This window comes from Lipotes vexillifer, unplaced genomic scaffold (genome assembly GCF_000442215.2).
Source record: "Lipotes vexillifer unplaced genomic scaffold, Lipotes_vexillifer_v1.1 scaffold590, whole genome shotgun sequence".
In the NCBI taxonomy this organism is placed as follows: Eukaryota; Metazoa; Chordata; class Mammalia; order Artiodactyla; family Lipotidae; genus Lipotes; species Lipotes vexillifer.
In genome coordinates this window covers 62,822-77,325 of record NW_006778358.1, presented here as the reverse complement: position 1 = coordinate 77,325, position 14,504 = coordinate 62,822, and the positions used below count along the sequence as shown (strand labels likewise).

At 40.1% G+C, this 14,504-nt stretch overlaps 1 protein-coding gene across 1 annotated transcript in view; it reads right to left on the bottom strand.

The window, feature by feature from the left end:
* MARCHF11 (membrane associated ring-CH-type finger 11) overlaps positions 1-14,498 on the bottom strand; it is a 118,422-nt gene extending 103,924 nt beyond the window's left edge. Inside the window, exons 1-2 of the mRNA XM_007451609.1 lie at positions 14,105-14,498; positions 12,795-12,950 (exon numbers count right to left, since the gene is read on the bottom strand). Of these exons, the coding sequence (XP_007451671.1) occupies positions 12,795-12,812 (18 nt within the window). The 5' untranslated portion in view covers positions 12,813-12,950; positions 14,105-14,498. The remainder of the gene's footprint in view (positions 1-12,794; positions 12,951-14,104) is intronic.
* Between the last annotated feature and the right edge of the window lie 6 nt (positions 14,499-14,504).

Here is a 14,504-nt window from a genome sequence, read left to right as displayed (position 1 = left end):
AGCAGGAAAACTAATCATGGTAAACATTCACTAGTATATCTTATTTCTAGAAAGCCAGAGATGACGAATTTCTGTCAATCAACATCAAAGATCATGCATTGGTGGCCTTCCCTAACCACTTCATCTAAAATTTTAACCACCCCTCTCAACATTTCATATCCCCCTTCTTTGCCCAGTGTTCTTCCCTTAGCACTTACCATTAATTAACTTACTAATTCTTTTACTTGGAATTTTTACTTGTATATTATCAATCTCCCTCTCTGGAATGTATGCCCTCTGAGGGCAGAGATCTTATTTCTTTTGTTCATTCTTTTTTTCATCTCCAGTCCCTAGAACAGTGCCTGGCACCTAGTAAAGTAATTAATAAATATTTGCTGGATTATTAAATGGATGAATAAATAAATGAATAAACAACAAATCCAAAACCTGGCAGAATTGTACGTGTTCCAACAGAATAATAGATCCTTCTAAATTGATAATTGCACAAAAAAGCAATCTCAACAACATTCATTGACTTTCGTCAGGCTCTATTTCAGGAATAACTATATACAGGTCCAAATAATCCAACTATATGCTGTCTGCAAGAGACACACTTTAGATTAAACAACCAAACAGGGTGAAAGTAAAAGAATGAAAAAGATACATCACAAAACAGTAACCAAAAGAGAGCTGGAGTGGCTATAGCAATATCTTAAAGATAAAAATTGTTACGAGAGACCAAGGCCATTTCCTCATGATAAAAAAGTCGATCTGTCAAGAAGATTTAACACTTACAAATGTATTTGCTCTTAATAACAGAGCCCCAAGATACATAAAGCAAAAACTGACAGAATTGAAGAGAGAAAAAGACAATTCAACAATGACATTTAGAGACTTCAATACCCCACTTTCAACTAGACAAAAGATCAACAAGGAAATAAAAGACATGAACAACACTAAAAACTAACTACACCAAGCAGACCTTTATAGAACACACCACTCAACAATAGCAGAATACGCACTCTTCTTAAGAGCACATGGAACAATTCTACAAGATAGACCATATGTTAGACCAAAATCCCTTACCCAAAACACTTTGGGCCATATGTGTTTCAGAATTCCAAATCATCCAGGTTTTTAAAATATGATATGGTACATTTTTATTGTATTATGTAATATCCCACATGCTCAGCAGGATCTAGGTCAACATCCTGTAACCAATCACAATATTTCTATGGCAAAATATATGAAAGTTGACACTACCTGAGATAAAGACTGTAAATAGCTTCAACTCAGTTCAGGTGTTTTGTCACGAAATAAATTACAAAACTTTTTTTTAACTCTTGCTTCTACTTTCAAAGCATTTTTCAAATGGATCCACTCTTCTTCATCTCTGCTGCCATCATCCTAATATGAGCACCCCTGTTATGTCCTTCACAGCCATCAGGGAGCATTCTAACAGCACCCCTGCTCTCAGCCCAGGCTCCTTCCAACCCAGTCTTTACAATGTAACCAAAGGCATTTGTTACTTTTATTATATTGCTCCTCTGCCTGAGACTCTACAGTGATGTCCCATTGCTCCTAGAGTGAAACACGCCTCCCTCACGATGGCCTCCGTGGTAAGGTGCATCCCTGCTTCCCCAAGGTCTCCTACTCCTACTCACTCGTGGGCTCCTTCCTACTCCCTTCAACGCAACAAGCTCTTTCCTACTTAGAGTCTTTAGTCTAGCCGCTCCCCCTTCCAGAATGCTCTTCAAAGAGTTTTCTCAGAGGGGAATCATCATCAATCTTTAGATCTAAGCTCGGATGTCATCTCTTCAAAGACTTTCCCTCCCCCTTCTATCTAAATACACTTAGCCTTCCCCATACCCTTTAAAACAAACAAACAAACAAAACACGGGGGACTTCCCTGGCGGTCCAGTGGTTAAGACTGCAGTGCTTCTTTCCCTACCCCTTCTATCTAAATACACTTAGCCTTCCCCATACCCTTTAAAACAAACAAACAAACAAAACACGGGGGACTTCCCTGGCGGTCCAGTGGTTAAGACTGCAGTGCTTCCACTGCAGGGGGTGCAGGTCTCATCACTGGTCAGGGAACTAAGATCCCACATGCTGCACAGCGCGTACAAAAACTAAAAAATTTGTTTTAATTTTTAAGAAACTGAATTTTAAAGTTGCTTTAGATGTACATAAAAGTTGCAAAGATAGTACAAAGAGTTCCCATATATGCTGCGCACAGTTTCCTCTACTGTCAACCTATTACATTGCTAAGGTACATTTATTTACAACTTAGTAAACCAACCCTGGTACGTTACTATAATATTAACTAAGCTCCACACTTTACTAAGATTTCACTAGTTCTTCCCTAATGTCCTTTTTCTGTTCCAGGACTCCATCCAGGACACCACATGACATTTAGTCATCATGTCTACTTAGCTCTCTCTGCTCTGTGACAGTCTGTCAGACCTTCCTTGTTTTTTCTTCACAGTGTTGAAGAGTACCGGTCAGGTATTTTGCAGACTGTCCCCCGACTTGGTTTGATCTGCTGTTTTTCTCATGGTTAAACTAGGGCTATGGATTTTTAGGGGGAAGACCACAGAGATAAAGTAGTCTCATTACATCATACCGAAGGCATAGAGTATCAACATGACATCACCAATAATGATAAACTTGGCCACTGGGCTTAGGTAGCATTTGCCAGGCTTCTCCACTGTAAAGTTACTCCCTCTCCCCACTTTCCACTCTGTAACCAATCTACTCTTTGGAAACAAGTCACTAAGTACAGCTCACACTCAAGGGCCAGGGGGAGTTGAGGTCCACCTCCTGCAGGGGATGGTATATAAATAAATAATTTGGAATTCTTCTGTAAGGGAGATTGTCTATTTCCCCCATTTACTGATTCATTCAGTCATTTATTTATAACAATATGCACTCATAGATGTTCATATTAGAGTTTAGGTTAGAACCCAAAACTACATTATTTGTTTCATTGCTCAAATCACTACTGGTTTAGCCACTGGGGGCTCTTTCAAGTTGGCTCTTATGTTCCTTGGCTATGCCTCATCCTTTTGTCTTTTTGAGCACTCTACTACTTTCTGGAACAAGATACTCCAGTCTCATCTTGTGTAAGAATAGCACCCTGTATGAGACTGGTTCCTTTTATTGGAGAATGGTTTTGGAAACCAAGATCTGGTGCTAGGTAAACTTAGTGTTGCTGGGGTGTTACTATTAGGCCTTCTCAATAGACAGAGCTAGGAAATGTATGTGTGTATACTAACCCATGCACAAGCACAGATCTATAAATATTTCCATATGTAACCGTTTGTATCTATATTAAGCAAAACATGAGTTTATACTGATGTTCCCACCTCTAATCCAGTATCACATGATTCGTTGTAGGATTCCATTTTTTTAATCACTCATATTCTTTTCCACTGGAATTATTAACATAATCTAAAATTACCTAGTTTGCTTACTTACTGTTTGTCCCTCATTATCAAGAATTTAAATTTAGAAGCAGAGGTCTTGCCTGTTTTAACAAATTCTGGAGCTCTAGAACCTAGAACAGTGCCCGCAACATGGTAGTGGTTTATTGACCACTGAAAAAATAATCGATAAAGAAGTACTGATTATTTAATTTATAGTAGGAAAGAAAAGATGAAATATTTTGAGGCTAGCCCTTGATATGAGTAAGGTCATCTTCTAAACGAAAAATAAACACATATTCATCCAACGCTATGCTCTGTTATATTAATAATCTCCACGCATTCACCGTCACTTGGCATTGGAATTTCCCCCACAAGCAATTCAAGGAATGCTTGACAATTTTCCCCTAGAGTTTACTGTAGTAGAGCTTAATCACGTCCAAAATGAAAGTAACGTGTTTCTTCCTCAGATTTCCTCCTATGTAACATATACTATCTTCCTTCCGTCTTAGTAGGGTGTAGGTCAGAGAGAAGAGGCAGACAGGAGGTAGGGAGATTCCTCACCCATCCTTACATGTTTCACTAAACTATCCAAGGAAGTTTCAGTGTCTTTCCCCCCATAGTCTAAAGGACCATGTGTCACTCAAAGCTACAGTTAGTTGTAATTTTGTTGGCTTAGCATTTTCCTACGTCTTTCTATTACTTCTCAAATTGCTGAAAAGTCTTGTCTAGATCTGAAAATGCCTTTCATAGAAGCTACTGTGGTATGAAAGGTAAAGAAAGACAGTTCGGGAGGGGACTGAAAGGGATTTTGCATTCAAGATTTTCTTCAACCTTCCAGGTTTGCACTTGGGCATGCTTGTTGGTCCTAGAGAACACAAGGTGGGCAAGGGCTGTCACCCCTGTTCACTGTGTCTTTCTCACCAAAGAACTGGAGGTTCCCCCGGAAACCTCCCATCTACTTGCTCCCACTAAAAAGATACGGGTATGTCAAGAAAAGAAAGAAAGAGGTGGAAGGAGGGTAAGAGAAATACTGAATGCTCAATGTATGCCTGGCAAGTCCTGTGCTCTTTACTACTCTACTCTCAAGATTACAACTAATTTTACCAAAATTTGGTAAAATTTTTTTAATTTTCTTTATTTTTTTTCCTTTAAATTAAGAGAGGGGACACTTACATACATACTGATATTAAAATCTGCAAATGTAACACAGAAAAGAAGTTAATACTGGGGCGGGGGGGAGAAAAGAGCAAAAGTATTTCCCGTGGCTTCTGGAATATTCTTTCACAATAATATAAGCAAAATCCCCTAATATTTGTGAGAGATGTTATCCTTCTTAAAATCTTTTTTTAAAAAACAAAACAAGCTGAACAAACCAAGGCAAGCCTGTATACATTTCTTGAAATAGTTCCTTGTTTATCTGAACTATTTTGTACCTCGGAGCCATGACACGTAAGTGTCAGCGCACAACTGCAGGTCCATATATAACAAAGCAGTGCCCAGAGGGTTCCCGAAATAAGAGCTCGACGCTCAGTTCATATGAGGAGGGCCCCCTATGCCCAAATTAAGCCTTGGCCACTTGCACATAATTAGCATACCAAAATAAGAAATGAAACCAAAAGGCACAGTAGGGCAATGGAACCCTGTTACCATGTTAAGGATACATTGCCCAGGTGTCATCAGTCAAAATGAACTATGTCAAAGAGATGAAAACTGAAGGAAAAAAACAGGTTTTCAGACAGTAGCTTTCAGAGCATATACACCTAAAGGAAGGACTGAATAAGAAATATCTCCCCAGTAAGTTCTCTTATTGACTTTACCTACACAGAAACGCTTCCAGGTTTTTGTCACATCTTCCCACGGGACTGCTCCCAGCCCACCTCTACTTATGTGGGACTTCATTTGGCTGAGTCATAAGAACAGCTGTTGAATTATGAGTTATGGGCACAGGCAAGAAGCTATCAAATATCCAAGGATACAGAAAGCACAAGCCACAAGTGCAGTTTTTCTTGGCCAAGTCCTCAGTGTCTGCCATCCATTTACTTGTAATTGTAGGTGATTATCTCGTCCCCTCCCTGCCACTCTGAAGGGTCGGAAGCACTCTAGCTTTGCCCTCAGAGTCATCCCATTCTACTCTTAGAAGGTCCGAAAATAGAAGGAAGCTGAGTTTCCTTTGTTCCAATCCTTTCAGCAAACATCAGTCATATAACAGCAAAGCCACACGCCAAGACAAAGCAGGAAATGAGTAAGGGATAAAGAGTCTGTTCTCTTGCTGCCTTTCCCTGTGTTGGAGTATTGTACTCACCAGAGGAAACTCATTTTCGAAGTTATGTTGCAGCTGTACAAACTGCTCATAAAAAAAATTTTTTTTAAAAATCCGTCACCTTGTTTTCAGCCCAGTGGCAGATTTCACATCAAAAAAATTATACCCAGTAGACATTCTTAGCAGTTCATCCATATCTTCAATCATACAGTAAAATTTCCAACAAATTATTCAAATTCTCTGAACAAATGCTAGATGAAATCCTTCAACCAGTGACAACCTCAAGAAACCAAGTGTGTCACACATGGGTAATTTCACATTCACGGAGTCTTTTCTCATGACATTTTATTTTCTGAAAAGAGCAGATATGTCTCACTGGAAGCATTTTTTTTTTTTATTTTAGGTTTTTAAAAATAGATCCTGCTCTTAAGACTTCTTCCTGTGGTCTGAAGAACTGAACATATTTTCCCAGGCAGATTCAGAATAGAATCATCAGATCAATTTAAGAACAAGTTGAAAATTGACAGTAGATGGCTAATGGGTGAGCGGTAAATGCAACTTGTTTCCTTAATTCATATTCTCACTGCAGAAATATGAACATGACCCCCATGATTCTACCTTTCTAAAACACTGACTCGTGTATTCATTCACTCATTCACACCACAAATACTCACTGAATACCCACAAAGTGACCAAGAAAATGACTGTCAAGCTACAGTGAGCTGTGTCACATAATGTTTTCCAAAATCTGTCCCACTCAGATCTTCCTTTCTTCTACAGACAGCTGAGTGGAGAGGCCAAGAGAGCAAAGAAGAGGAAGGCGTCGAAAGGAAAAGACATTTACAAAGAGCGATAAAGAATGTAGAAAAGCAAACACACGTGGAGAAGAAAGTTCTGGAGAGTTATCACCATCGGGACCACATCAGCCCCAATCCTCTCTGCATAAAGGATAAAAGCAAACACCAGTCCACGATGCCCTAAATGGTCCCTATCTTTTCTTTTTTTTTTACTACCATCTCAGAACCATCTGGCTTTGAAACAAACTGTAAAATCACTGTACATATGGTCTATACAGTAAATAAGATGGCTATAGTAGTAGACAAAGTATAATTTGCATATTTTATTCACTAGAGGATCATTAATCTGCTCTAGTGAGTAAAATGCAGATTTGAGTGGTTTGAGAATTAGTAAGCAAATGAAACAAAAATCACCTCAAAGGCCAGAGAGTTGCCTCGTGATGTGTTCTTTGTTAATTCTGACGTTTTTAATTACCTGTCAAATATGTCAGTACATGTATTTAAATATTACGTTTTAACATTGTTTCTTAGTTATTCAGGCATGGTAATAAAAAGCTTCCCCTCTGCTTGTCATTTGCTATCAAACCTACAGAGAATGTTAATAAGAGCAACAGTTAGAGAAAAAGTAAAAGTGGTGGCTTTACCACTTCAACCAGGCTGTACGTATGCAGACATTCTTAATCCAGAAAATACAAACGCCTTGGAGTATTTCAACTGACAGCATGCAACACTGTCATGCGCTGACGTTTTCTTAATACACTTTCAAAATCGCAGTCAATTTTCAATGAGGATTTGTCAGCTTCCTCTAGTGCATCAGCTGTGTCATGAGAACAACTTAACCAGTTCTGAAGAAGGAAAGGCCCCTTTCATGACAGAGCCCTATTTAGGAAAATAATGATCAGAGGGCCCTCAAGAACTTCATTAAAGTTCTATAAACGCTTTACAAATAGGTTCAGAAGCTGCACCTTAGAACAGTAGCCAAGGTGAAACTACCTGGTGCCAACTTCCTCTCTAATTCAAAACTATCATGATGAACCCCATCATGATAAGAATATGGATAAAAATGAAAACTACCCTCCTTGCTAGGAGTCTCTCCAGTCATTCTCACCGCTGTAAGAAGACTTGCTGCTGACAGCCCATTTTAAGAGTTTAAAGGAAAAGCAGTAAGGGGAAGACTAATACAAAAGTTAAAGGCTGGTAAAGATGGCCAGGGCTCTACTATCTGCAAAGACAGGTGGCCCATCTGCAAGTCTCAATCCCTACTCCGCAAGTCCTTTGCCAGTCCTTTCCTCTGGTGCTCTGTGTAACAGAGGAGGAAAAAAAGCTGATGGACACCACGATTCGCTGTGACTGATGCTGGACTACCTACCTGTGCCCTTTGCGATGGCCCCTTGCCCAGGATCTCTGGGGGTTCTTCAACCTCCTGCTTTACTCACATACACCCCAACCACCAGGGGCCTTTCCAAAGCATAAACACACACCGGTACCCAGTGATGCCAAAGAGCGCTGCCTTGTGCTTGGCCACACGCAAAAGCATCTCATAACTCCGCTTATGAGCTGACTCCAATGAAGACCCATGGGGAGGGACGAATGGAGAGTAAATATGCTCCCATGTGCTGAGATCATTATAGCCCACTACATCTGACTTTTTTTTCTTCTTTTTTTCTTTTTTTTTTTTTTTTGCGGTACGCGGGTCTCTCACTGTTGTGGCCTCTCCCGTTGCGGAGCACAGGCTCCAGACGCGCAGGCCCAGCGGCCATGGCTCACGGGCCTAGCCGCTCCGCGGCATGTGGGATCTTCCCAGACCGGGGCACGAACCCTTGTCCCCTGCATCGGCAGGCGGACTCTCAACCACTGTGCCACCAGGGAAGCCCTACATCTGATTTTTTAAATGCTGATTCCTTCTTTATTTACAATAACAAATTTGGTCAGAAACCAAGGTGGGCTCGCCTAGAAAAAGCAGGGAGTAAATATCCAGAGATAAAGAATGATATGGAAAGAAGAGTCATTAACTTCATGACAATAAATTGAAGGAGATAACAGGGACCTGTGAGCACTGCTGCTGTGAGCAAATGAAGGTCCCCATCTGCTAGCTGATTGAACAAGTAAAAATCATTAGAGCCAACATTAAAATGGCACCTACTATTGTTAGCACTATTCTAAGCACTCTATAGGTATATATGTATTTCATCCTCAAAATATGTATAAAACAGGTGCCATTATTATCTTTTAAAGATGAGTTAACTGAGGCACAAATAGTTAAGTAACTCGTCCACGGTAACACAGCTATTGCCTTCCATTAATGCTCTATTTTCCTATGTTTAGGCATTATAGTCCATCTCTTACAAAAAGTTTAAAGTCTCCCACACAACACTTCATCTAGTAAATGTTATCTCTTCAAACATCTCTATTTCTCGAAAAAGTACTGAAAGCATTCATAAACCTAAATATACTCGCTTAATTAGTTTAAAATATCACCATCTCAAAATAAATTTGATCTTATAGGTTCTTAGATTGCACTTATTTTATACCATACTGTGAGATTCAAAACAGAATTAGCTTTTACTCTTAAAATGTCATTAATGCATCATCTTGAATATGGTAATCAATAAAAGAGATTCTGCAAGGAGGTAGGAACCTAAATGCATGTTCATTATTTCTAATGTCTTAATTAACTCCTACTGCTAATGATACAGTAATTAAGGCTTAAATATATTGGAGAGGAAACATCAGCTTTCTACTGGGTCGTGTTTAAGCATTAAACATGATTAAGCAGATTAATCATCACTAAAGTCTCACGAAACGGGGAGATTTAGACCCAAATTCTCATTGAGATTGGAATCCTGTGTCTAAAACTAAGGTTTTAGACACAGTGCAACATGTTTTCCTCACACACACCTGCTTCCTGGTTAGCTCTTCCTCTCCCTCTCTGTCCCCATGTCCCTCTGAGCACCCAGAGGTACATGATGGCAATAATCACTTCTGAAAGTGGTTTAGTATATGCATCAAGCACCACTGAAGAAGTCAAACTCCCATACATTTTTTAACCTTCTTGATTTCTGAGCCTTGGGAGGAAAGTTATGGTGATGCCTATTGACTGACCTGGACCTGATGAGGACCAAATGTGAAGACCAGAGTAGGTAGATAGTGCCATTTTTGGAGCTATCTCCTATTGTGGATTAAAGATGTCCACTCCCTTTAAAGAAGGGCAGCCTCCAGAGGTGGAGTCTATTTTTCCTTCTCTTTAATCTGGTTGATCCTGTGACTTGCTTCAATCAAGGGAGTGCAGCAGACATAAAGCCATGTCACTTCCAAGGCTGGGCCTTAAGAGATCTGCAACTTCCTCTTTTATGCTCCTGGAACCCAATCATCACGTTGTGAGCCATCCAAATCACATGGAAAGAGAAGTGAGTAACCAGTTGACAGCCCCAACTGAGCTTCCAACCAACAGCCAGCAAGTCAAATGAGTGAGCCACCTTGCATGTTCCCATCCAGTCAAAACTCTAGTGATCACAGCCCCAGAATGATGCCACATGTGGACAGCAACCTCCCAATTGATCTCAGTCAACCCAGACTCTTAAGAGATAATAAATGATGGTTGTTGTTTAAACCACTAAGTATATGAGGTAGTCTGACTATACAGCAATAGATAGTCAAAGCCTTTCTAGACCCTCATAGAGACTCAGGCTGAAACCAGTTCCTGCTTGACTTAGCATAACACAGAATAAGTCGTGGTGGACCCAGACACATCAGGATGGCTACAAGGAAGTTGAAAAGAACACTTTCCAACAGGGGCACAGTGGCTAAGACCATGAACCTCGGAGCCAGACTGTTTGAATCCTGGCTTTGCCTTTTACTAGATATGCACCTAGTAGAGGTTATTTAACTATTCTGTGCCTCAGTTTGCCTTCATATAAAATAGAGATAATAATATTCTCTACCTCATAGGTTATTTTGAAGACTAAATATCAGTATCACTATGTGTAAAGCACTGAGAACAGTGCCTGGCACAAAGTAAGTGTTCGGTAAATGTTTATTATTCTCTTGAACATCCAAGGAACCACCCACTCACAGCTCTGGGAGGGCTCTATACTTAGAACAAAGGGATATGGAAAGTGAAGGGGAGGGTCATAACATGGTTCCTGTTTGATCCTGTGCCATGAGGAAACAGATCTCTGCCATGCCATAAAAGCATGAATATGATAAATGCTAAATCTGATTAGCCTCACACCAGCAAGGGAGAAACCCAAAAATCAGAGTAAATGCTCAGTTTCTGGGTCATCAGTAAGAGAAATGTCAGACAATCAGTCACATTTTATCTGAGAATAAACTACTCCTAGGTATAATAATCCACACTTTGGATTTTATAACTGATTTCTGTTCATTAAGTGTCCTGAGCTTTACAAACATATAATATAGTCCTGGTAAGTTATGTTCTCAGACATGATCTGAACTATCATCATCATACTCATATCAATTTTGTTTCTAAATATTATTTTGCAGTTCACTGCAACAGATCAGGCTACCGATTATGGCAGTTTTTGCATATGTCATAATAAAATTAATCCTAAATGTATTAGTAATACCAGGTTAGTTTTTGGCTTTTGGTTGTTTTTTGTTTTCTTTTGATTCTTTGGTCATATCATATACACACTTCGGGAACTGTTTTTGTTAAAATGGTTATTGATTTTTTTAAATGAAGCAAAATACAGTAATAACTCATTTTGCTATAGGATTAGAATTAGTAAATAGTATTTTTTGCCCCAACCCTTTGTCTCTTCTCTATTTTAAAATTATATCAAGGACCTATTTATATTTACTTCAGAAGTAACCTGCCCAAGTGAATTAATATATTGTGGCCATAAGTTAAAGTTTTTGAAATATTTAGCAATCTATTTCAGCTCTTGAATGTCTGACCATAGCACTTCTCATGGGACTTTTCACTGGAGCCTCAAAGCTCTCCATTTCTCATCTCCACATACTCTATTCATAGAATTATTGCAGATTCAATTATACTACTCATATTCTGGTATTTGGACACGGCTCCCTCTGTTTTTCAAGAGAACTATAATGGATCAATAAATTGATACCAAGTAGTTCAATCAATTAGCAGTTCTGAGAAAATATGTCAGGTTTGTGCCTATCTTCACCATGATAACATCATTCACCCACATTAGCTATTCATCTTCTTTCCAAATTGTTTATAAGCCTGAGATCAGATTGAGAAAATTCACACTTTCATTTCATACCTGCTAGTCATGCCTTAAATGGTGACTATCAGAGATGCAAATTAATTGCAACTATATGAAGGATGCACAAATTAAAAACTATGAAATTTAAATTATTAATTCAGCATCCAGATTCCTTCTGCAATCACTAACAATTTCACCTGTTTTATTGCTCAATGCAAACTAAATTTGGTAATTTAAATAGAAATAGAGAACACTAGATCTTAGCACTTTGTTTCCCTCCTAACTCTAAGTCCCTCTTCCTTTTCCTTCCATTACCTCCTGCGTCTCTGTGTTTTGAACCTACTCTTTTATGTCTGCTGAAACTCAGTCCCATGTCATTGTCAGATCTCATCAATTACACACTATTCTGCTTTAATCTGAGATGTCATTCTTAATATTATTTTACATCCCACCAGTCTATTCCAAGAACCTGAATCCGTTCCACTATACCAAAAAAAACCAAAAGCCTATTTTTCCATGGGCTTTTGTCAGGTTATGGGCATTATGTTACTATGTGATTATGCACTAAAAGTTTTAAGAATATATACAGTTTCAGTAGTATTATTGAGAGTAACTGTTGGGAATACTTCTGCAATCACTATGTAGCTGAACAGAGCAATGAATGAAAGTAGGCAAAATGTAACTGTGAAAAAAACTCATATGAAAAAGAAAGCTTGGTTAAGTAAAAAGACTGTTCAGATTAGAACTAATAGGTTCAACCAAAGTTTCCAGACTAGTAAAGTTTTGCTTTACGTGCATCTGTTTTCTGTAAATGGAGCCCATTTAGAGTTTCAATGCTTAAATTAACAAAATAATTTGTGTAACGTTTCTAATGAATAAAATTGAGTTAACTGAGTGTAAGACATTTGTACCAACTTGTCCTTTTAGAAACAAGGATGTGTATAATTTCATCAATAAACAACAAATAAAGGAGACCATTTGAATAAAAATGGCTTTTGAGTTTCTCAGATAAAAATGTCACAGATTTCTCAAAGCACATCTCTACAAATTCTAAATCTTGGTTTTAGTGTAGCATATGCAAATATTCTCATGTCTAGCAAAATTATTTCAGGGGGAAAAAAATGTCACAAATGTCTACCTGGCAAGGTTGCTTCATTTTAATGGCTATGACATGGTATCTGTAACAGCAGAGTTCACAGGTCCAGGAACCCCTCTCACTGATCCACTTCAGCAAGCACAGCTGATGTGTATACCGAACGGACCCATCACATCGGCAGGGGTTTAACAGCTCCCCCTGGAAAGAAAACAATTCAGTATGAATATTTATGTTGTGTCTCTATTTTAAAAATCCAACAGTTGCTTTCTTTTATTTCAAAGCCATTTACCCAGAAGGATACAAGCATCAAACTCTATCCTAGAAAATGAAATTAAATGTTCATACCTCTGGTGGGAATGCAACTAAAGTCTTAAAACTATTTCAAAGGTATTACTTACAGTTATGACATAAATGTTCTACCAACATACGAAATGTCTGCAGGATACAGTTCCCAATACCCTAGGGGAAAAGCTGTACTATTAAATCTCTTTAATAACTTTTAAGTGGACGGTCAGATGCAATTCCTCTGCAGTTATTCTTAATCATTGCTAAAGAAGAAATGCATGCCATCCCAGAAAGTAGCTTGCACTAGCATTATGCTTTTATTTTTTCTAACTGTAGCATCATAAATATTGACTTAGGGGACTATATTTCTGAAAGCCTGCATATTCTTATGCAATTTCCTTACTTTGAAAAATATTAAACCTAATGTTTACTCAGACCACACTTGTAAGAGAGATGTATTATCTCTGTTGTCTCTGTGATTACTCACATGTAAGTTTGCATGCACCTCTAATGGAGTTTATAATTTTAGAATTGTGTTTCTGTCTTTCACAAGGTCAAAGTAGTTTTAGTTCTCTTATGAAAACTCTAACATGCTTTTCACCTCAGTGATATAGAGTCACCAAAATGGGCAATAAGGAAAGACCCTGCCCTTTTTGGTTTTGACATGACTCACCCCCTGTTTGTCCTCTAAGACTATCTGCCTCACGATACACCTGTAAAAAAGGAATACAGGTTTGTCTCTATGTATAAACCTGATCCATCAAGGAATTCACACAAGAAATACTTATGGCATTAACACTAAAACACCTGAGGAATGTGTAACTGCAAAACCAGGTGGAAAAAATCAAGTGTAGCCCAAAGCAAACACTATTCGCCACCGGGACAATTCTATCTGCCTTCACAGGAAAGGAAAAGGGAACGCGCAGGAGCCGCCAGGCAACCGCTCAGCCCAGGAACCCAGAGGCGGGCGCTGTCCGTGGTGCTGACCGGGCGCCGTCGAGAGCGGGAGCCAGCCCAGCCCTGCCGGACCCCACAGCCAGCTGCGCCCGGGGCCCGCCGGGCCTTACCTGCTCGGCGCCCTGGAAGCAGATCTTGCAGATGGGCTGGTGGTGCTGGTGCTGGTGCCCGGAGCGCCGGTCGCCGCCGCCGCCGCTGCTGCTGCTGCGGCTGCTGCATACTGAGCGCGTCTCGGGCCGGTCGCCGGAGCCCCGCCGCTCGCTCTCCCCACCCGCGCGGACCTCCGGCTCCCCGGGGCCCTCCTTCCCCGCCGCCGCCTCCGGGACCGTCGTCTCCGGAAGGCGCCTTGGACCTGCCCCGAAGTCGCCAGCCGCGGCCACCTCCTGCCCTGCAGGCGGCAGCTCCTCCGCGCCGCTGCGCCGCGGGGCCACCTCCGCTGGCGGCTCGTCGGGCCCCGCGGGGCGCTCGGGTGACGCGGGCAGCTCGGGCAGCGGTGGCAGGTAGCGCGGG